This window comes from Nymphalis io, chromosome 4 (assembly GCF_905147045.1).
Source record: "Nymphalis io chromosome 4, ilAglIoxx1.1, whole genome shotgun sequence".
Taxonomy (NCBI): domain Eukaryota; kingdom Metazoa; phylum Arthropoda; class Insecta; order Lepidoptera; family Nymphalidae; genus Nymphalis; species Nymphalis io.
The window spans coordinates 10,254,643-10,280,894 of record NC_065891.1 but is presented as its reverse complement, the minus strand read 5'-3'; the positions used below and the strand labels follow the sequence as shown (position 1 = coordinate 10,280,894).

Below are 26,252 nucleotides of genomic sequence, written 5' to 3'. Positions count from 1 at the left end.
TTTTCCCTTATTTGTTAACCTCGACGTACTAATGACGTGTTTCAAGCTATTTATTCTTAAATTTTTTTATGGCTACATAAAGTTATTGCAAAAATGGCGAATTAAAAACTCATTTAACCGAATGAAACATTATCATCTTTTTCAAAAAAATGACCATTAAAAGTAGACTGATAAAATTAAACAAATATAAAAACTGTGGTACATGTCTGGCTTTGAACCCGCTACATTCGGTTAATTATCAGGCGTTCTTGCCACTACGCTACCTTACCTTTATTTAGTACAAGCTGTGCCCGCGGTTTCACCAACTAAGTATAAATTTAACAAAACAATGAGAAAAAAATATATGATTATGGCGATGAAATGAAATACCTATCTAACGTATAAACTTTAAGTATTTTTCAACTACCTGTTGAAATATGTCAAAACTATAAAAAGTACTAAAAACTGTCTATAATCTTATCTCGATATCTTTCATAAGAATTAATGCGGCTTCGCAAATAATGCATTATTTTAGAACAAATTTGATTACCATATTTTAGAACTTTTATTGAGGAACAATTCCGTCATACATGATAATTTACGCAGCGCACGCAACCGAAGCTCTCAAATGGAATAAATTTTCCCCGTTTTTGCGACATTTTTCATTTACATTCAGAATGACATTTCATGTTTCTTACTTTAACATCACAGACTCCATGCAACATCCTTTACCTATACTTACGCGCAAACGAAGCCGCGGGCAATAGCTAGTTAAACTTATATTATCGAAAAACAAAAGAAATGTGTATTATATTTTTTTTAATTCGTGATATGTAGTTTTAGGGCGAGGTTTACCACGCCCCTAAAATAAAATAAAACACATGATAATTCCAAATATGTCTCCGTTTATTAATGTACTAGCTGCAAGCATATAAGTCTTTGCTTAAACAAATCGAATAGTATTTTTATATAAAAAAAATATGTTTAGACTAGATTCTTATAATACAGCATTTTTATATACTAAAAATGTTCGAAATATTAAAAATATGCCTTATAAAAAATCTAACTGAACAAGTAATTTTAAATCAAATTAAAATATAAATGTCAGTTAAATTTATGAGAGTTTAAATTCAGAAGACAAATGATAATCTTAATAATAGATAAATTGTCACATACCGACAGCACCAAAAATTTATCCTGTTTTGTTAATTTCAAAAATGAAATTGCAATTTCTATGCTATTTATAAAATAGGAAGAAATATTTTGTTTTTATTAATTTATTTTCACTCTGACGTAGGTAGGTAGGTATAGGATTTGACATCGTACTGATTTTTTCAGTCTTATTAAAAAACACAACCCAGGATGTAATTTAAGTAAATTAATCTTATAAACAACCTTTATATATTTGTTTTTTTTTTTTAATTATAAAAATAAAATAAAAAATCCGCATTTTCTTATCTCACAAAACTTACGAATTATCGTATAAATTGTCTGTAATATAAAAATGGCAGTTTAAAATTACTATACTACTCTTTACTTTACATTTTTTTACTTGAGCTGTACCGTAAACATTTCTTTTGACGTTTTGTTTTTTTTTTTTTTTTTAATAACGGTGTTAAATTATTAAGCATAATGCGAATTACTCAAATTGTTATTCAATATAATTCAAATAGCTTTGTAAAATATAAGTGCTTATTTTTTGTTGTCAGATGTCAAAATAAAATATCAACTATTTACAAATTATCTTAATACGGATATTTTAGAGTAGGTAAGCATCATATACGCAGCCGAAAACAGCACCATGAATGATAATTCAAAGATAAACAAAATAGAGATAAAATTGTAATTTTCGTATTTGGCTGTCTAATAAAACTTATCAATACATTTTGTAATATTTTAACTGGCAATATTCACAAAACCTTAACTTAGAGCGTAATAAATACTTTTTTCTTCGCCATAATATGTGCAATGATCACCCACAAGGCAGTTCCCCATACCGCTTCTATCAGCCGTATCGCGTGTGTTCTCATGAAAGGTACTTTCCAGTGGAAGGGGAACAGGTGGGCGCATATCGAATGTCCTATATAGAGAGCGATGGCGTTAAGGCCAGGAGCTCGGAATGGTCCTCCGCCCCACAGCCGCCACGCGTCGGTGAATGTGTAGCAGATACTTAGTATCGCCAGCGACACAGCTGACGTGACTAAGACGAATGACATGGACCTAGGAACATAAATTAAATAATTATCAGACAAGCAAAAGTTTCATTCGAACTATTTATAATTAAATAAAAAACGTTTAGTCCATTAAAACCTTTTTTAAAAAGGACGTTTTAAATTTTACAAACAATCAAATATACTTCAAGAGTACGAGGCACGTTTAACTGTAAACACAAGTGGCTAAAATGGCTTGCCTTGAACATGCCTTTTTGTCATAATGTCTTTCAAACATTATTCATGTGTATTTACTAATTTATAACGGTGAACTGAACTTACCCAATACTAAAATTGGTTCTGTTTGGTTATTGTGTGATATGTCTGATAAGCAGTTAATGCAAAATTTCTTATACACTCTACATAAGCAATAGCAATTAATACAGCAGATCAAGATTTTTTTTAAAATATCAATAGAGGTGCAACTTACCAATTATTATTGCAGTGTCATTTACATAGACTGGGTACAGTATTTTATCCAAAACTAGTCCAATAAAAAGCAGACTTTTATAAAATATTGTGTAATGCAAACCAGAGGTTCTTATTGATGGGTACGACTCCGTGTTCCCTGGAGAAGCCTGCGAGAAGCGCGCCTGCCAGCGCGAACACGAGTGCCCACGCCAGCCAGCGGGACACACGCGCCTTGTGCGAGCGCTGCAGCAACACCGTCGCGCCCGCCTGCACGCCTAACAGCGCCTGCACGGCTGACGTGAGGCAACCTGGAAACGAGATCAAGGTGTTGCAGGAATTGTTAATATTTTTTTCCATCCAAGCGCTGGCGACCACTTATTATTAGGTTGGTCAATTGCACAGCTGAATTACTAGGTCATTTAGAAAAAAAAGTGTAATAGACACTCTGACTGCAATGAGAAGCCGTGTTTAATTTGTAATTTATGAAAACCATGTAATGAGAATAATATTTATTTACCTAATAAGCCTTCTGGATCCGTCACTGGTCCACCATACACATTTCTAGCGTCACTATTCTGGTAGAGATGAGAGTCTCCTAAGAGCAATCGGTCGATGTACCCCGCGGCGCCCCCGCTGCACTCCGGAGCGACCCATTCGTCATGTTTACCACCAGGGCCGAGGTATCCTCTACAAAATGTATAGTTATTTTCATCTTAAATTATATAATAGCTTTTTAAAATTAAAAAGCTTTTGATTCCGTTGTATTGCTTAAAACAATTGTTGAGACAAAAAATTGAGATAAGATACGCACGCCGGACAGTCAGGATCATGTATGATGAATGTGATAGAGCTGTGGACCGCTATCAGCACGCCCGCCAACACCCAGCACCACGCACATGACAGCACGTCTTTCAACGCCTGCCCACACGCGCCCTGGAAATATTACCGTGCTTGACTTCGCTATCAGATTTAAATCTTGATAATATAAAAACTAAATATTTACCCTTGGTGGCGTGTAGTACTTAGGAGCGGTAAGCGCGTAGAAACCAGCGGAAACCAGATACGCTACCGCCAACCTCTGCAGCACGCCGAATATCCGCAACTCACCCAACATGTTGGAGCCGTAGATTGTATTTAGAGATATACCAAGCAGGAACATCATCACTGAACGCTGGAAAGTAGATAAATTTAAGTATAAATTAACAATTTCAAAAACCCAATTTAAGTGTAATGGTGTTATTTCTAGCGTATATGTATACGTTTATTAAATCATTTAAAAATTGATTAGCTATAGTAGAGCTGCAGAAAGCTGCACATCTAACATGCAACAACTGTTACGACTTAGACATTGAAAAAGTAACTTACAGCTAATTATGATTTCTTTCGATATACTTAGTTACTGGGCGTAAGTATGTCGGTAAATAAAAAAATAAAAAAAAAAGTTTTCAAATTATATCTTTGCTAGTGCTATGCCAATAAGATCAATCAAGCTGTCTCGTACATCAGGACACACCTGACCGTCATTTTTAATGTAACAACCTCATTCGGTTAACAAAACCAGGTCAAGACTAATTTCTCTAAATCACCGTACATAATAATCATTATTCGCCAGCTAAATGTTTCAAAATTATACAATACATTGATGAAAGTGATCGCAAAAATGTTCCAACGGAAAGAATAAATAATGAAATGGATGAAAAGCGATACGAAATAAACGCCGCATAATAGTCGAGGTGGTTGTGAGAGCGCATGTTTTGCACGCAACGTAAGAATTTCACATGAAACGTATTGCAAAGTCTTGCAATCTCTTTAAATCTGTATTAAAAACACGTACGTGAGATATTGGATCGTATATAACCGTAGAGTAAGAAAACCAGTTGCATAATTATAGCAATATACATTTCGCAAACCAAACGTTTAACGAGCAGTTCAAAAGTATATGCAGGAATCTCACGGATGTGAAATGCGATAAGAAGTTTAAATAAATAATATTTTAAGAAAAAAATTAAATTATTATATAAAAATTAAAATATTGATATTCAGATATCGATAAAATTTTCTCTCATACAAGACTCAGATGACAGCTTATAAAAAAAAAACTATTATGTAGTGTCATAGGGCTGACATTAATCGCTACATAAATCGACTAAAGAGGTTGGTAATATTATTAAAACTTGTACCCAAACTTTCAATAATCGGTCAATATGATTTTTACGTAACCGGTATCGCGCGTATAAACAATAACTGCCAATCTACATCACAAGCAGGTTTTGTGTAATAATACTGGTTCTTAAAGGTTAACTGACTCGTCTACCCTTATTGTAAACAAATAAATATAATATACATAATGTTATAACTTGCCGAACCAGTCCGCTCGAGAACCTCGTCCCGTTTGTGTTTATGTAATCTTAGCGGTTATGCCTGCGGTAGGCTGCACTAAGTTTAAATTTATTATAAAGTTTTCTCTTCGATATATTTTTTAAATTACTTTCGATACGATGCCGTAAAACCGCAGAATTTTTATGAATAATTACGAACATTATATTTCATTACGAATATCGGAGAAATATGACGTATATACTTTCTTATCTTATATAATTTTCTTTTGCACTTAACTAACAATATTAAAAATTCTACTGACATTTAATATTACTTATTGATTTGTTGTATACATAATGTAACTGGTCTCTATTAATACATTTTATGCAATGGACGTTACTTTTGATTTTGTACACAACACAATAGATCCAAAAAAAAACAATACGAAATAAAAATTAGGGATTTGAAAAATTTGCATCAGCTGCATACCATGCAGCTGTCCACGGGAAGTTTTTGATATATTTTGTAATTAAAAAGTAAGCGACTATATATACGATAACTTACCCTAATGATATGAAAAACAATTTTCCATCTCGGGACTCCTTTAGCGAAGGCACTCTTCACAGAGAGTGGTATGCACACTCCCATTATCCAGAGAAAAGCGGGAAATACAAGATCGCCAGCAGCCAAACCGTTCCATGTCGCGTGTTCCAGCCACCAGTATCCGCCGGCTCCGTCGTTTACAAATATCATGAATACTATGGCAATCCTTAAATAAAAAATCAAGAACAGATAACACTAAAAAAATTTCTAATTTAATTCGAATATAAACGATTATTTTCCAAAATATTGTGTAACAATAGTAAAGTAAACTTAACAACCTATCTCTTACCCTCTAAAAGTATCAAGGGCGCGTAAACGTTGTTGAATGGCCAATTCCTTGTCTCCATACCGAAGCTTTGCTGATCGTCTCACTCTTGACATTATAAGCCTAATTACACCGTACAGCACCCATGCTGCGAGCAACACTCCCAGTAGAAGGAGCAGAGCTAAAATAAAATATAAAGTTCTATATAGAATTATTAAACGAACTGTAATTTTTTTTATTATAAAAACTTATTTAATCTGTAAAAATAAAATACATGGATTAAAAAAAATAACTAAAAGTCAGTTATGATACGTTTATAATTCTATTTGATTATACCGTGATTCCATTTACTAAAAATACATAAAAGAAATTTAGTCTTAGAAGATTTTAATCGATATCGTTCTATTGTTAACATGATCGTTTTGTAGGTATATTGTATACATAGTTAAATGCAAAACCCAGTTCGCCGTCGTTCAGGCATTTAATACCAGCGGAAATTCAAATTTATCTCATCGTTACGTCGAAACACTTCAGATTAAATATGATAATAAACGCGCAAAAGAATTTGCCTTTCAAACATGAAATTACAATATACATAAATTATATGGTATTTATAATTATTATATGTATTTGAGAAATATAAAAAATACAAGTAACATATTATAAATCCTTTTATGTTCGAATGTTTTTCTTTAGAATTTCATTCAGCATATCTGACTTTTTTCTTTAACTAATCGTTTTAAAATTTTATTGTTATCTCGGAATGTAACCAAAATCATTCGCTTATTAGCTGAACCTCACGTTCATAATTATGGCAATAGCACTTACACATCCGTTGACAATTATGAATGAATTATGAGAAAATGTTTTTATAGAAAAAATATTTGTTTTATATAAATGGAGTCGTGATGGCCCAGTGGCTAGAAGACGTGAATCTTAACCGATGATTCCGAGAGATTACACCCGGGCACCACGAGCTCCACTGGAAAACTGCATAAGGCGAATGAAAATATGCCACGTCTATCCATCATTGGAGCAGCGAGGTGGAGTAAGGTCTGAGTCTTCTCCTCAAAGAGTAAAAGGAGGACTTGGGATACTAACAGGCTGTTACCGATATATTACCACAGGCGCCCCATACTAGTTTTAATATTTTAATTAAGTGTTATTTATTGAAACTGGACGTAGACACTAAATTGAAGTGTAATAAGGTTAGGTTAGTTCCATTAGTTACAATTGCTGATATTTATAAGTGACGTCATACCAGAAAGTATATACAATAATCATAACAGTACTAAGCGACATCATAAGCACTTGAAACATTCGATAAGGGAGATGAAGATTCATTTCGTCAAGATAATCTCATGCCTATTTATGACAAAACTATTTATCTAAGTTGCATTACAAAAGTTCTCTCCAATAGAGGCGCTTCTTCCATATTCATGTTATGTAATCTCATATAATAGCTTCAAAAAATGAAGTTTTTTACATTTTTAAGTTTTTGTGTCGTGTGTGTTAGCAGTACCGAGTTTAGGGTCGACCCGCTTGTAATAACTGATCAAGGTCTGGTGAGAGGCCTCAGATCTAGTGATGGTAGTTATTCATCTTTTCTGGGAATTCCTTACGCTGTTGTAGATCTTAATAATCCATTTGGTGTGAGTAAAATTATGTTTTTATTACAAAAGTTTATAATATTAAAGTTTTTATAACAAATTTTATAATTAATTACGCTTTCATTTCAGCCTCCACAACAACATCCAGGTTTCGGTGAAGAAGTATTCAATGCATATTATGGGTTAGTGAAATGTCCACAACTCACGCCGATTGTTTCAAATAATGGATATGAAATAATGGATTGTCTTCGGCTTAATGTTTACTCACCTACAATTGCGAGCTCTCAGAATCCATTACCAGTCTTGGTATGGATTCACGGAGGAAATTTCGGGCAAGGATTCGCTGGCGAATATGGTCCAGAACATTTAGTGAAACAAAACATTATAGTAGTAACAATTAATTATCGTTTAGGACCGTACGGGTTTATGTGTCTTGATATACCTTCCGTTCCGGGAAATCAAGGATTAAAAGACCAGTATGAAGCTTTATTATGGATAAGGAATAACATAGCATCGTTTGGTGGTAACCCATATAATATAACTATTGCCGGTCAAGACGCAGGCGCAAGCTCAGTTTTATTACATTTATTTTCTGATAAACAAAAAGTATACAGTAAAGTTATTGCAGAAAGTGGCACTCCTCAAACGATGGGCTCTTTTGTCGAAGGAGATGTTGATGCTGCACTAAAACTTTCTGGACATTTAGGTTTCAATACGACAGATACGTTGGAAGCTCTGAGTTTTCTATCTCGAAGCTCACACGAGCTCGTCACTGGCGCTGCTTTTGATTTAGGCTTACATTTAAAACCTTGCAGGGAGAAATCATTTAGTGGTATCAGTAATTTTATAGAAAACTATCCATTTTCTTTATCAAATCAGAATAAAGTACAAAATACGCCAATTTTAATTGGTCACACAAGCAGCGAAATTTCAGATCTGTCAACTAAATACAGCAATAATTATTTTGAAAGTGATCCTTTTTATAATAACATAAAAGATAATTTTAATCTAGCTGATGACAATTTGGTAGAAGCTGCTAACATCATAAGGAATTTTTACATTGGAGATGAGCCCGTATCAAAAGTTTTAGAACATGAATTAGAAAAGTTTTATTCTGATATCGCGTTCTATCATCCACTACAAAGAACTATAACGCAGTTACTTAGTGAAAATGCAAGCCCAATATTTGTATACGAGTTCAGTTATTCTGAAAATGCACAAGACAATGCGGCACATGGCGATGAATTGAAATATCTATTTCACATGTTAAACAATAGGATTGAAAGTAATGAGCAAAATCAATTGATAACTGACCGAATTAGCACACTGTGGTCTAATTTTGTCAAATTCGGGTATGGAATTTTATTTTTCTTCTTTTTATTTCGATTTTATTACGTACCAGTTGATTTACCAAAAAGCTTTTTTACAGAAACCCTACACCAGAAACGAGTGACTTATTACCAATGCCATGGACCCCTGTCACTGCGAATACCAGACCCTATATCGTGATTGACTCAGACATCCGCATCGAGCACAGAATAAACAAAGAAAGAATGGCTTTTTGGGATCTCTTTTATGTAGCTTACGGACAGTACAACAAATATTCACGGGAATGTAACATCTAATTATTTTTTATTTTATATAAATGTATCATTGACTGATGAACTTGTTTTAACCGACTTCAAAAAACGTGCTTTCAATTCGTCTATATATTTTTAATCGAATGTTCGGATATATATTTTTATAGACCGATTTTAATTACGATTCTGTTTTGCTTAGATTAGCTTCATGATGGTCACATCCCATATTCATTGGTTTTATTGATATTACGTTTTTGTTTAAAACATAAATTCAGGCAAATTTTCGAAGTCGGTTTTTGTTTGAAAAAAAAAAAATTAACTATAAAAACTCAGTCGATTTTATTATTCGGTATTTATACAAATTGTTTTATAATTAAATAAATGACGTGAAGACTGAACTGAACATTCCTCTTTGTCAGAATCTAAGTAATTTAAGGCGTCCTGTATATCGGTGACACTCGCAATAAATTCGTACCACTTAAATCTTTAGTATTCTAGGTCGCATCTAACGGATGATATTCATTAAATAATATAATTCGAAGACGACGAACTAAAGATTGAGGACGGCTGATGTACCTCCCTCCAACTGTAAGCCAGTATAATTTTAACAGGTAACAATTGACAATGGGATTGAATCATATATTGTATTGCAAGTGTACAATTTATTTCGAGCATGTCGCTCGAAATAAAATCTTATAACGGGTCTCCTGACAAGATATTGACAAAACCAAGAGGCAAACCAAAACACCTTCGTTAAATACTTACTTCTATGAGGTATTGACGAGTTTTAGTAATATTTATAAAAACAATTTGGAAATAGTAGAAAAAAACGTTCCAAATATGCAAATAAATGGTTCCTATAATTGTGATTAATTGTAATATGATAGATTTTCAATCACGGGGCGAACAATTGTTTGAATAAATAGGTTATTTAAAAATATATAATCGTATAAAAAATAAAATAATGATTATGTCTTTTTGGATGCCTAGAAATAAATTAAGACTTTCTCTAGATCTTATATAGTTAAATAAACATTAGTTCCGCCAGATTTTCACAATTTTCTCCGACCTTTGGTGCGTGACTTAAAACGGTTTATATTCAATCACTTACAAACACACCTTCGCATTATCAGTAGGTATTAAACATTTTTGTACCAAGACTAAATTAAATTGCAAAGCTGGTTTATAAATGTAGGAACTAACTACACCTAACATAATGCTACCGTTTTAACTTAATCGTATGACGAAAATTCATTTTCTTTACATTCTTTCTTACAATTATGGTGTATCCTTCCTTATAAAAAAACTTAAAATAGAGCAATATAATCATAATAATAACGAACGAAATTTTTTTTTCAATGTAAATTTAATTTAATTTGAAGTAAGTATTTAAATATAAATAGAAGATATTTTGATATAAAAATAAATTGTGTTTTTAAACGGAACATTCACGAGGCAATAATTTTCACGGTAAGTAGACGTAGTTACTATTTGATACAAGATATTTAACATGTTTCATAAATAACGTGAACTAATGTAAACAGGTCGATGAAAAGGGTCTTATTTATGTAACAACAGACTTGGATTGCTGAAGGTCGATTTTATGTAGTACAACTATATTTGAAATCGCCTTGACCGTATAAATTTGCATATGAAATGATACATGGCAATTTGCCTGGTGACAATGATTTCACAATCTTGATCTATCTAAAAATGGTCGATGTATATTTTATAAAAACTAATGCATAACATTGGCTTTTATTTATGAATGAAATGAACATAATTTACAAAAGCTACTAACATTGTTACGATTTATTTATGCAAGGATATGTTATTGACATGCTAATAATTTAGACAGACCAGAAACGAACCGGCGAAAGAAACTCAGCGGGAATATTTTAAGTGACGTAAGTATAGATACATATTTTATTTATTATAGAAATTGTATTGCATATAATACATTACAATAGTTTTAATTTCTAATTATCTAATCACGGCGTAAATAATTCAAATAAGAAAGCTAATATATCTAACTCAAGTTTTAATTGATGTGTGTGTAACCGAGCGATTTATGTGAAGAAAAAATGAGCACATCGTGCGCCAGTGAAATCAATTGAAGAGCATATGATCGAATATCTCAAGATATAGATAATATTATAGAAGTTTATATCAGATAAATAATACGAGCATCGTTCAGTGTTTTCGTGTCAAGGATGGTGCTTCCAAACTGGGCGGTAAATTTATGTTATTGTCTGATTATAAGGCTTTTTATTATTATTGAATAAATTTGACTGCTTATGACATATGTCCAGTTTTGCAAATCAAAGTTACAAGGATTTCCAGACACTACAAGGAAGGAGGATTTTTTTAATTATTTTTTTCATCTCTGGCATTCATTTACATCCAGCTGTTGTAAAGTTAAATATATTTAGTTAATTATTTATCTTAGTAACATATTTTAAAGTTTAGTAAATTTTTGATTACTTACGCATATATATATCAACAGGTTCTCTATTCGTTCGTATGGTGCATCCCTCGCCAGTTGCATTTAAAGTATACACCCCAAACTCTCCCAAGTTGGGTCTTAACTGACATAACAAGCCCCTGGAACAAAAATATTCTGTAAATACAAAATATAGGTACAATCAATAGCGTTTCATTTTAATGCCATAATATTATGCGCAAAACAATAACAACAACAAAGATAGTAACAGTAAAAGTATGAAAATTGTTAATGTATTTTATTTTCATTAAAATACTATTTCGACTATAATTCCGGTTCTTCCTTCATCTTCCGTTTAATTATTTAATCCTTAAGCATCTCGCTGATAAATATATAAGAAATCCATATTATTAATACAGATTACTTAATATTAAATAACTACAACTCCTCATTATATATAGTTTAACTAAAGTCTTGTATACAATGTAAGAAAAATAAGTGTCACCTCCTTTTTCAAATTGTCTCACTGAGGAGGCATTTCAAAATTAATTTCACCACGCTTCTGCACTGCCTTAACTTATGAAATTAACCGAAGTACGTAGAATAAGTAGTTTTGCTTCGCCGGATTTGAAGCCGTTCAATTAAGACCCATTCTGTCTACTGAGTCACCTTTCTTTCATGGATAATTTTTTTATAAAATGATTGAAGAGGGCTTAACATGTCTCGTGATATTAATAAATGATGTATCGTCTGAATTGCATAAGATATTCATGTGTATTTTCATTTGACCCAAAATATAACAATCAATATATATTATACAAGTATAGACGAATTAAATTAATCATAGAAAAATGTAATATATAAATGTAAATAAAATAGAAAATTGTAATACATTAAAAATTATATAATAAAAGAAATGTATTGTGAATAAATTATATATCATTATAATTGTGGGAAAATGCTGCTTTTCATCATTCCACGCAGTCATGATTAGGGCTAGTTTTAATCCCATCAAAAACATAAATGTGAAATGAGAGCCAAATTCAATATTATTATATATGCCTTGGTTGTTGGCTTCAACGACAAAAGAAGTGAGATCTAAATGGGTGCCAAGTTCAATGGTCAGTCCTGAAATTTTTTATAACAACATAAAATATTTTATAACAGCTTAAAATATCATTTCTTCTTATAACTTAAGATAATTTATTGAAGTCCAGCCAGCCAGTGAACATAGGGCCTTCCATGACTGTTTTAGTAGGTACTTAATAATAATTCGTATATGAAAACTAACCAAGTCGGACCTTAGGCTTCAATATATTATCCTAAGTTATAAGAAGAAATTATATTTTTAATAACGTAATAAATACGAAAGTCGACTATACTCTTTGTTATAAGGACTAAAACTGATATGTTTGGATTTAAAAAAAAATAAGGGTGGTATTCCACTTGTTATATATTCACGTGAAGACCTTAAAATCCACATAAAGATCGCCTGGCATTAAATTTGATTGCTGATTCTTACATTACAGGCACTATAAGTAAGTGTTCGTAGAATCAATTAATTGAAAAATTATAATAAAATGATAAAAATTTACTAGTTTCTGATTTATTCCTTTATATTCACCCGACTACATATCTGGATGCCAAATTTGAACATTCTAGGTCATCTGGAACTGGGTAAGAGTTTTTAATATAAGTCAGTCAGTGATAAAAATGACGATTTTTGGACGTTAATATCTAAATAACTGCTTGAGGTGTGTTTATGAAATTTGGAGCACATATGTTTCTTGCAAGTCTCAATATATGAGCCAAACTTGATATGTTTATGTAAAATAGTTTTTGAGTTATCAGGGGCTATTAAAAGAGGCTTCAAATGGTTCGTGTAATATCACACACGGTGCTGCTCGCCAGTTCTGTTAGCTTGAACTTGGCTTGACACAAAATATATATATATATATATATATATTGTGTCTTTTGTTATATATTAATTATATTAATTGTGTGTTTTGTTATATATTAATATATATATATATATATATATATATATATATATATATATATATATATATTCTTTTTAGCTTATACGTAATAAGCCTATATTAATTTCAATACATTAAAACATGTAAAATTGTAATTAAACGTAATTGGTAAAGAATGAAATAATTTGTTAGGAGTGTCTCTTTTCATTCGATACACGTACTAAGTAAATTATTCCCACGCAACGGAAATCGCGATCAAAGACTAGACGGCTAAGAAGATCATCAATCCAGGAAGCACTCATTTGACCCGAGAACCTCTCAACCTGAGAGCTGAGAAAAGGTCAATCTTTCGTTGAAACAATGCGTCATTATATTATGTTAAGTAATAATTGTTTAGTGAACAAGGCAACGTATAGTAATGCGTCAATAAAAAACGTTGCCATTCATTTTTTCATATGGATGAATAAATAAAAATAATCATAGCCGAGTACATAAAAAAAAATTATTAAAATTATTACTTTTTTATTTCTATTAATATAATAAATACATTGTTTTTATTGTTTGTGTAAATGCTATGTGTACTTGGTCACTTCTGCCCTTGTTTATTGGCACATTAAATATATTCATACCATTAAACATATAGTCTATATATATAAACTGCTAACCATATAAACGATGTTGTTACCAACTAGCGCCTGTGATTACCAAAGATCACGTAAAATTACACCAGCAATGTGACTCGCCGTCCTCGGCGAATAATTATAATAAAGATCTTTTTATGAAAATAATACATAAATAAAATTTATTTATTTAAGTTAACGTAAAGGGCAGATAAAATTTATTTGTAAAACCGAATACAAAATATTCTATCGTCAGTCGTTTTTAAGCATTTATAACATACGATACTTATTATGATAATGTTTTTTGTAACACAAAATATAATATAAATATATTGAAATCTCAAAATAGTTGATAACAAATATAAGAAATAAATTAAATTAATTGTTTGAAAAAATACCGTCCAAGATTGTCCGACCCAGAGCGGTCAATTTATTAGCCGATATGAGCTGCACTGGGAAACATTTTTTAAAATACATTCACGCAACGCATAGAAAATAAATAAAATATAACATTTAAGTGAATACATAAGATGACGATTTACCTACTTGTTAACAATATTAAAGAGTAGAAAGCAGATATTTTATCTCGGAAGTTAATACAAGTCACGTTAACGCATTGGTTCGCCTGTGTTTTATCAATTGATTTTACTTTATAAATATGTATGAAGATAAAAAAAAATATATATTACCTACCTTTTATTTGTAAAGAATATCCCGATTGTTAAAAACCACTCTTAATAAACAACGTAATTAAACCGTTTTTTTATTACATTTAAATCGCCATTCATTTTTTTAAAACCATTTAACTTAGTTAAGATATTGCTAACAAAGTAACGTTATCAATTTATAAAGTATCCGAAAATAAAGTAAAAGTGTAACTACTCTAGTTCTATGTAGTTGAAAGCTTAATATTTTAGAAAAGAAACTTTATAATTTATTTTTAAACCAAATAGCAGCTACGCAATTATATATATTTAATTTCATTTATAAAGTAAGTATATTTAATAAATAAAGTTAAAAAATATATATTTATTTATTTAATTTTATACAGGAAGTCGGAAGTCACCTGTTAGTAATTATTGTTCACAGCAGACTTTTTTATTATCTCTCCACAGACTTGTTCTCCGTACTTTTGGCGTTTCTTCTTTAATAATAATTTGTTTTAATGTTAGATTAATGTTCATTACCAGGTAGCATGACAATCTAAGTTTAAGGATTAAAAAATTATAGAGATATAGTATTAATTAGACTAGACGTTGTTAAAATAAATCAAGCCGGTCGCCAAAAACAGACCACAGAGATGTTTTGTCTGGTAGTAGAATTTTAGTGGGTACCTACCCAGAAGGGCCTGAACGGAGCCCTACGACCAAGTAAATAAATAATCACCGAAAAGTTATTTGTAATTTAACCGTTGAATTTTTGTGCGTTATAGTATAAAATACGCATGTACTAACAGAATTATAAAAGGAATCATTTATTTTATGAACCCATCAAACAGGATTACGACCTACTGACAATGCATGAGAAAATGAATATTTAGACGGGTTTTCGTGTACAATAGATACTAGGATAAATTTCAGATGATTTAAAAACAACTGTAATTTAGTAAACTGTGAGCAACTTACGAAGTATTCCTAGCACTTGTGTAGTTTTCTGTAGCGTCTGAATAGACGCGCCAGGTTCCGCGCCTCGCTGTGCTCACCACCCACCAGCCCTCCGTCTCCGGGGACAGATTCTTTTGTAGTTGGAATGGACACTGAAAAAATTAAAGTAATTTATAATTAGAATTATCGTTTATATTAAATCTTGATTTTTTTATTGAATTTTATATACCAACATAAAGTCTATTTACTAGAAAGCGTATAATTACATTTAAATAATTTATGTTTCTTTTTTCGGCATATTTGCCAGCTTTAACAAATTTTAATTTTCTTTATCTTTAAAATGCTATACATTATACAATTAATATTAAACATACAAACGTACGCTGATTCTAACTTAACGATTTACGATTTTTTTTTCAGTCTTTTACCGACCACTGTTGGACGAAAGCCTCCCCCATAGAACGCCAACCATCCCGATCTTGGGCAGTCCGCATCTTTTCCGTACCTGCCACTTTATTTAAATTGTCAGTCCGTCTTGTCACAGGGCGTCCTACACTACTTTTTCCTAAGCGTGGTCTCCACTCTAATACGTGTCGGCTCCATCGGCCAACAATGCGCTTGGAGACATGACCAGCCCACTTCCACTTCAGCGAGCTAATTCTACGTGCGATGTCGGTGACTTTAGTTCTCTGGCGTATGTCCTCATTTCGGATTCTATCTGCCAGAGAAACCCCAAGCATCGCGCGTTTCATTGCTCGCTGAGCGACCTTAAATTGGTGGACCACTCCTACGGTAAGTGTCCACGTTTCGGCACCGTAAGTCATTACAGGTAGGACGTACTGATTAAAGACCCTGGTCTTAAGCGACTGTGGGATCGACGATTCAAAAATATGACGCAACCTCCCGAATGCCGCCAAGCTCAAACGTATGAAGAATACGTTTTTTTAGCCTCCTTCTCAAAGTTGTCCCGGCCAAGTTGTATAGTTTGGCCCAGGTAGATATATTCCTGCACAACTTCAAGTGGAGAGCCATTTACGGTCACTGGTCTCGGAGATACATATTGGTTTGCCATAATTTTGGTCTTTTCAATGTTGATCCCGAGACCTACATGTCTTGAAGAATCGGTTGTTTAGCATCTTTCCAAATTCTTCAGAGTCTCCGCCATGATGACAATGTCGTCGACAAGTCGCAGATGTGTAATGTGTTGGCCATTTATATTAATACCGCGTCCGTTCAAATCGAGCGTCTTGAAGACGTCCTCCAATGCATTGGTAAAAAGTTTCGGTGAGATTACATCTACGAATTACGAATTAAATACCACTATTTTATATTGCATATTTACAAAAATGGTAAACAGCTAATAAGTAATATTATTATAAAGTTATAAAAGTGTATATGAATTCTATAAATACATATTAATTATAATATACATATTAATGTATTCATTGTGACATATCACGTAACACTATAACCAAACTTGTTAAACCAAATTATTGCAAAATACATTTCTACTTCTCTTGTTTTGCGGTACCCACGTTTGAACCATCTAAAGAAAGGTGAACTTATATAACGAATCGAATGTAAAAGATCATTTTAGCAACTATGCATTTTACATAGTACCAACATAAATTTTATTTCTTTAATTGAATTTAATCTTATGACTGTCATTATTCAAATAATGAGAGACGTATACATAATAACCGGATCTACATTTTATGCTTTCTGTATTAATTTTTTTTATGTCGAATTAGGAGAGTTTGCAAAACAATGCTTAGGATTTTTTTGTTCTTTCAGTTAATTTTACTTGGAAGTCGATTGTCAATTAAAATTGAGTATTTTAGTTAAGTATGTTTTATTCTTGTTCTTTAATTTTGATAATAATTTAAAATAAAAAAGTTAAGTGCGAGTCGAAAACGCGTGGAGCTTCTTATTATTATGATCGAAAAATAAAAGAATAATAATTATTATAGCCATTATTCTATGATTGTAAAAACATAAATAATAAAATAAACAATCTTTTATTACTGTAACTACTACGACAGCCAAAATTTCTCTCATTATCACTACAAATAGTCTCATTTTCCGTAGGAATTTAAAGAGTTAGTATTTTCCTTCAGGTGGGTAATTTGAGAACCTAATTATACTTATTAATTTTATAGCTTGTATCAATCTTTATATATAATACCGATACGAAACCCTAAAAAGATAGAATTTTGACTAAATGTTTATTATTAAAACTCTCTATTTTTCCATCTTAATATGTTTATATTGTTTTGACGCATCATTCTATAACAATATGTACAAAAATTACTCATTGAAAGAATATATAAGTGTTTCGTGTGTTTATTAAGCATTCGAGACATGAAATTGTTCTACTTTGAGAGAAATTATTCGCTTATGTGCGTTATTGAGATATGTACGCCTGCTTCTGTGATGAAACGAGAAAAAACTGTTACAATAGACTATTACACGCACGCCAAATAATAGCGGTGCTCAGTATATAAAGTGGAGCGAAATAATATGTTGTCTTGTTTTCACAAAAGTATTACTATTAACTGTTATAGATTTATTAACACTATCTTACGTCAGAGGCGATCATACTGATTTTACGTACAAGTAAAATTCAGAAGTACTATTATGAAATTAACTAGTATTATTATAGATGTTTATTTATTTAAGAATTTAAGGGTATACAATTATCCGCAAATATTAATTGTAAGGTAAGTATATTCAAAATTAAACTGACGTTAGACATATAGACATTACATTAGTGCCGTAATGGCGCAGCGGATCATATGAACACATCTTTAGTACTCGCCGCTTCAAATCCGACTTATGATCACTGTTTTTAATATGGCTGTAAATTCAATATAACCTTTAGGAAAATATCAGTAAACCTTCTGAGATAAATAGATATTAATAATGTCCATCACATAGCGATAAAACTGCATACTATTGAGGTCATTGAAATTTTTATTTATATATATATATTATATATATATAAATATCCTACGTACGAAGCGCTTTGAGTCTACATTCATCATTCGCTCTACGAAGCTATGGAATGCTTTGCCTGAGTCCGTATTTCCCGATAGGTACAATGTTGGTTTCTTCAAATCCAGAGTAAACAGGTTTCTTATAGGCAAGCGTGCTACATCTTAGACCGTGTCGATGCTTAACATCAGGCAAGTCAACCGTCAAACGCTGGCCTATTAATTGTAAAAAAAAAATCCTTTTCCTGTACACATTAAACAGTTTGAAAATAAGTTATAATAGATAAATTCAAAAATATGTACAGCAGAATGCAACTTTTTTATCTAAATAAATAAATTATTAATATTACTGATTACCGATTTCTTACAGACAACCTTTGGGTTAAGATATTTGTATATTTATATTAAGCTTTTTATTTTTTCTAACTTTTAAATTTTTTTTTTCACTTTGGGATATTAACGAGCTATAGAGATATACCTACTTATTGAGCGTTTTAACGCCAATTAAAAATATACTTTATTCGAATTTGTTTTAGAAACACATTTGAATCGACATTTTACAAGCCGCTTATGTCAATTAAGTCTTTCAGCAGTTCGGAATGTCGATTCCACCGAGAAGACACGACAACAAACTTTTCCTTAAGCACTGACTTAAGCATATATATTTAATATTTAAGAATAAATATATAGATCATTTATCAATATATTTAATGTAGATATTTAGTATTTCATAAAAACTTTTTCATCTTTTTTAATAACCTTAAATCTGTGGTATCGGTTTGGTCTGTATACTACCAAAAAGACCCGGCAAACTCAATAATCTCTTTTTATACTAATTTCAATACCGAAAGAGTAATCAGCTTAGTACTATAAAATGTATAAAATCAGAATCTAAATCAACTAACGATTTATTTGTTTATTATTGAACTTGTACATACAATTCAATGACGTAGAATTTATATATACTTTTTTTTAATGTTAAATATTATTGCGATGTTCTAAGTTGTTACGTACCTACGTATATCCCAGGTAGTACGGAAAACCCATGACACGTCAATAAGAATCGATGCTAGTCACCCTTTTCTAAAACAATGATGCACACATACAAAATATTATAGACTATATTTAAATCAACTGATCTGACTGTCGTTAAATAAATTTTAACATTTAGTTTATATTTATTTTCATGTTAGCAAGTAGATATTACTTTTAAATTTTATGATGATATTTAAAGTGAAATACCAGGCTATTGTTATAATTAGTATTAGAAAATTCTACTGATTAATAAAATAACATTGTAAAAATAAAATAAAATTTCAATTTAATTAATATTTATTTGGTTTTTTTGGGTCACATGATAAGATAATATTCACTCTGTCATTTATGTTTGATGTTCGGCATATTTGATTGATATACAAAATTTTAATCTGATTTATCTTAAAAATGGTGTACATTATACAATTTATACATTGTGCGGAAATATAACTATTTTTATTAAAAAGTTGACTCAATGCTCGTCTCACGTATTACAGCTTGTATCAACATTTAATGTTAGTTTTTTTTTTCGGATTGCGTAATACTGTTGGCCTTACTGGCCTCTACAGCGTCACCGGGCGGGATGGGCGAGTTGAACTCAGCCGGATGTTGGGAGCCACACAGGGCTAAGAGAGACGGACGTCCTAAGGGTGCCTCCGGTGAAGCCGGACCTCGGCTTAGGACTCCGTTGAAATCGGGAGGGAGGGTTAATGTTAGTATATCTAGATATAATAAAAGGAGTTTCAGGTGATTGCTACAAACTGAAGAAGAAGCCTGCTGACCACTATCGTTTCGGAAAAATGGGAAAGTGTTCATGTTATCTTAAATTTGCCATATCTAGAATAAGATATTATAGAACAACAGGCAAAGTCATGAAGTAAGAGTCGATACACATACCAATAAATTCATATTTAGAGATCACTTTTAAGTTTTCTAAGGTGTGCGTTTAAACTATATTTTATTTTTACTGTTTTCCCAATTTATATTTTTTATTCTATAAATATATTTTCTAACTAACTCATTTTTATCAACTAAACATATACCGTTAGATAGTTAGACAAATTCTTTCAAAATGCAAGGCAACGCAGTTGATTGTCGCTATTGAGTCATTCCGAAGTCCTCGAAGGTTCACGTTGCTAATCGTCGGCCTTCCTTAGAAGAGGGCACTTCAACAGAAAGATGTGCTTACAGTTTAATAAACTTGTAAAGTAACGACCGATTGCTTTGAAATAAAAATATATATAATAGAATAAAAAAATAATCTTTGTCTACAATTATTCTACTTTAAGTATAATTAATGTGGATGAAATTTAAATGCTGGACAGAAGGGGGACTCTAAATAGCTTTTACGTAGATGAAGGGAAGGCACTAGGCATATTGCCATTTGAGCCCGTCTCCCATTCCGAAGCGATTAAAACAAAATTATATTATTTTTGGATAGCTGGGGCAACTCGGCTAATCTCCTACCTAGGCTAAAGAGAAAAACACACAAACGAAATCAAATAAATAGAATAAGCGCAAAGTATGAAACTATAATATAATAATAACAATCACATACCAACGTGCCTTTAATTAACCTTTAACCGGCTTTCAAAATCATACACGCGTAACGCAGGATATATCGCGAAATCTTTTACAAATACATAATTACAAAATAATTGTTCATATTATAAACAGGATGTTATCACTCATTACACGATTGGGCGTGACTTATTTTGTAACTCAATTTAAAATCTATATCAGTAACTCTACCACTAAATCTTTAATAAACGATATTTTGTACTCATTATAAAGAATCCTTTATAGTTTTTAAGCATTATAATATTATTAATAGCTATATTATAATTTTAAAATGATTAAGATCAGTGTAAGTCATTATAAATTAGATTCGGTTTTATTCAAAATTAACAATTCAATTAGGAAGATGTAAATAAATATATATATTTTACTAAAATAATCTTTAAATGTTTATAATAACATGTGTGAAAAAATTATGATTATAGCAAGTAAACTATTTTTTTTATAAATAAATCAATTTAGGTGGTCGTAACTGATTATACGTATTATATTAGTAAGCATCTATAATTGAACTTGATTCATATCTGTGTAAAGTGCTTAGTATAAGCATAAAAACAATTAAAATAAAATGGATTTTTGTTTACAGATTAAGTAGTTATTAAAATTAGCTGGATTCGTATTAATCAAAACAATGACCTGCAAAATTCTCTTGAGACATTTTATTTGCAATCTTAACAAACATATATCTTAACCCCCTTATAGTATATAACGGAGTTTAGATTGACGGAAAAAGCTATTTTAGAGTTTTTTTTAATAATAAAACGAATTTAAAGCAAACTAAATATTTTCATAGTGCATTTACTATTTTTTTTAATCATACTTAATAACAAAGTAAACTCTTTAAATAGAAAAGATTAACTTACTTACTTACAATACGGAATAAGTTGCGTTCGTTTTAAAGCAAAATTTAGTCTTAAAGTACATTATTATCGATAACATTCGCAACTTTCTTATTGCGTAATTAATAGTCGTGAAAGTATTGCTGTAATTGACATAAAGAAAACAATATTTAAATTATACACCAACATACACAAGCTTAACCTGCAATGAGTGTTTAAAGATATTCAATCATATTACAATTACATTTGCTGGACAATTTTACTAACAGTTATAAAACAATGATAACAAAATAGTAATAACAGAAATAAGTAAATTATATTATGTGCTATTTGATGTCGCTACTCAGAATTTTCTGACAGAAACACCCAATAACTGTTTATTGGCCCGACCTGGGAATTGAACCCAGGATCTCCGGTTCTGAGGCTTTACATCAAGCCACTAGACCAACGAGGCTGTCGATATATACTGTTGATTTAAAACATTAGGTCCTCACATATGAAATTAGCGTTTTGTCGTACTGAACACTTTGATCTGAAATATCTCCTCTTTGGTTAAGAATTCCAAATTCAAATTTATAAATTCATTTAGCTGGTACATTTGAGTTTTGAAAACAGTTATTTATTTGTTTTTTTCTTATTATTTTTTTCTTTGGCGTCGCTTATTACCGCACAATTGAAAACATGAAATATCGGTATATTTTCAAGTACGAGTTCTACCGTGGCACCAGTGCTGCAGAAACAACTCGAAGAATTAATGATGTGTACGGTGCTGGTGTCGCAAAAGAAAACATGATACGTTTTTGGTTTCAACGTTTTCGTTCTAGAAATTTCGACCTTCAGAACCAACCCCGTGGTCAGCCGGAGACCAAAGTGAAAAATGAATAATTAAAGGCTCTTGCGGAAGCGGATCCCTCACAAATCACTGCAGAGGTAGCTGCAGGCTTCGGGGTAAGTGATAAAACTGTATTAATGCACTTGAAGCAAATCGGGAAAGTAAAAAATCTTGAACGATGGGTACCTCATGAATTGAGTGAATCAAACTTGCATCTTTATCTGCGCTCTAGGCCAATGCTGCTTCACGACAACGCAAGCTGCACTGCACAAACAACCACTAAGATGAGCTACAATTGGAATGTCTGCGACATCCACCGTTCTCCCCGGACCATGCTCCAACAGATTACCATTTTTTCCGGAATTTGAACAACTTCTTACAAGGAATAAAATTCAACTCTGATGCGGCAGTCCAAGCCGCCTTCAAAGAGTTTATTGATTCTCGCCCCCATGGTTTTTATAGTGAAGGGATCAAAGAACTACCTATGAGATGGCAAAAGTACATAGATAACAACGGTGCATATTTTGATTAATTAAATATATTTTACAAAAAAAAATGGGTTTGTATTCCTCCCGTACAAAACGCCAATTTCATATGTAAGAATCTAATATATGTAATTAATTGACTATATAAAAATCGTGTGTGTACGAAAGCACTAATTAGTATATGTATGTTAACAATTTCGAGCTTAATTCATCACATGATAGATTAGGTACGCTTGTAACAGAATATCTTCAGACATATGTGCGGTTCATTGAACTTTTTTTTTTCGATTAAACGATACGATTGGTTTAGAGATGCAATAAACAGATTTTAACCAATCACCGTAATGCACCATTTAGTTTTTGAAGTGCAACAATCACTACTCTCTTGTACTGACTACGTTTGAATATTTAGCTTTTGAAAGATCTATAGTGGTTATTTTTAACAGAGAAAGTTATACTAATAAAGATTTAATTTTTTTATTGTTCTCTCTGATAAATAAAATTAAAAAATCATTAGATTCTCGTTCCCTCTACATTCGTCATCACTACATTCTAAAAAACGATGATAGCAGCGTTTCTTTATTATCTTTTCCTTGTCATGAATATGTAATAAAATGAGGTCCCTTAGACCTAAATAAGGTTTAGTCGAGACACATATATTTTTTTTTTTTTTTTATTTTAGTTTTATAATAATTTACAAAATTTACCCTAGTCGAAAAATTGAATTATTCAGAAAAGCGTCGGTCGATCCACTTCATACTGCTATTATTTGATAAGGCCGAGAAAAAAATACGTCTTTTTTTAAAATATTTTTAAACAAAGAGTTTTTATATTTCAGTAAAATCACTGGAGCGTATCGCATTCCTTGATACAAACAAATGTTCGTCAAATCGAGTGTTATTGTTTGTGGGAAACCAAATGTTATAACTTCGTAAACATACCGCCAGATAACGGTGCTTCACACAAATTTTAATCTCAAGACTAGTACTACTGAACCGAAACAGAACAAAGTATTGACTACAACACATTTTTAATTACGATCATTATTGTTCTATCTGAATGTGCTTAAGAATTATTAATTGGTATAGGTTTCTGGCCTTGTCCTTGTGCGTGATAAGTTTAAATTATACCTATAAACCAATGTAAGGTTTTGAATCATTTATACAATAAACATTTCCAGTAATAACTACAACTTTGAACTTTATATTATAAATAAGAAATGACTAATACTCGCCAATAAATACAATTTTACGTACCCTGAAACAGTCATCTGACACCGCGTAAACACCAACATCCCGATCAGTCACTCCGACAATGTAGGCTTGGTCCATCTTAAGGGCGCTCATGTTGAGACCCTGGTATTCTTCCACACCAGGGTCTTCGAGCCAGGACCTCATCACATCACGGAGCCATAACCAAGCGTCTTTATCCACTGTTTCATTCATTTTTTTTTTCGATAACAAAAAAATTTGTTACTAAAATGTCACTAAAAATAACACGGAACACTTGTTATTTTTCGAATAATAACAGCAATCATCGTTACATTAATGTCGTGGTGTATTTAGACTGCATTTCTGCCAGCGTCTTAGCGACGGGAGGCACGGACTTGAACTGCCGGTAAAACCGGTGCTCGCGACTCGCGTATTACCACATTAGTATATAATTGGCTTTCTACCACTCGCCGGGAAAAAATCTTCGAACATTCTGATGAAGTACAGACGTGGGGCAAGTTTCCATTGCAAAGGAAATCTAGTTCCACGAGTCATCAGTACATTTTTTTTTTCATTTGAAAACATGAAATACCAGTGGTACCAGATCCATTGATTCCCAATACGGAAATACCAATTGCGATTCGCTATTATTAAATGAAGCGAGTGCACTCAAGAAGCGTCTGATGAACTGATATATATTGAAATACAGATGTTTGTTTTTATTTAATTATATTTGGTTTATACTTGTTATATACTAATATTCAGAATAATATATAACAACATGACATAGATTCTGTGTTTTTATATAATCGTAAATATGTAAGTATATAAAATTGTGAGTATTATGAAGTTAACATTGCATAAATCCAATATTTTACCATGAATTTTCATTATAAAAATTTGACATATGACACTTTATTTAAGAAATGAACCATAAGAAAAGAATTTCTACAAATTAATTCCCTTTAAAACAAATAGTATGACTATTGGATAACTTAAAAACGAATAAATATTACGTTTATGTTTTTAACGTTGATAAATTTCGAGTAAGAAGAGTCACAACTGTGTAGATATTTATATAAATAGAGACAATTTGTGATTATTTCATCTTATGAAACAATTTATTTTATAGAATAGGAAGGCGAACAAGCATGCGACCTGATGGTAAGTGGTCACCACGCCAACATTGGCATTGTAAGAAAAGTTAAACATCACGAATGCGCCACGAACCTTAGGAACTAGTATGTTATGTCCCTAGTGCCTGTTAATTACAGGCACTGGCTCACTCACCCTTCAAACCAAAACACAACAATACCAGGTGCTGCTGTTTTGCGGTAGAATATCTGATGAGTGGGTGGTACCTACCCAGACGAGTGTGCTCCAAAAATTCTAATAACCGGAGAGATTTTTGCCCAGCAGTGGAACATATACGAACTGTGATGGATATTACGTTAAGCTACAATGTGACTTCATATTGTATTTTATACAATCATGTATCATATTATTTTTAATACTAATTTGGTTTACCTATTTAAAAAGTAAAATTGCAATAAATATATTAATAAGGTCACGTGCTTTCCGAAAAAATAATGTTAAAATTAAAGTTAATATTATTTAAAAATAATGAACATATCATTGATTTTAATAAATAATTAT

At 31.6% G+C, this 26,252-nt stretch overlaps 1 protein-coding gene across 1 annotated transcript; it reads right to left on the bottom strand.

Annotated features, from left to right (window-relative positions):
• Positions 1–877: 877 nt before the first annotated feature.
• LOC126781834 (heparan-alpha-glucosaminide N-acetyltransferase) lies at positions 878–24,997 on the bottom strand. The gene is made up of 10 exons (XM_050506915.1): positions 24,642–24,997; positions 15,645–15,775; positions 11,466–11,581; positions 5,812–5,968; positions 5,484–5,688; positions 3,604–3,771; positions 3,412–3,533; positions 3,118–3,287; positions 2,722–2,908; positions 878–2,199 (listed from the first exon to the last, which is right to left on the bottom strand). The coding sequence occupies exons 1-10, from the start codon at positions 24,828–24,830 to the stop codon at positions 1,905–1,907; spliced, it is 1,740 nt and encodes a 579-aa protein (XP_050362872.1). The 5' UTR covers positions 24,831–24,997; the 3' UTR covers positions 878–1,904.
• Positions 24,998–26,252: the final 1,255 nt, after the last annotated feature.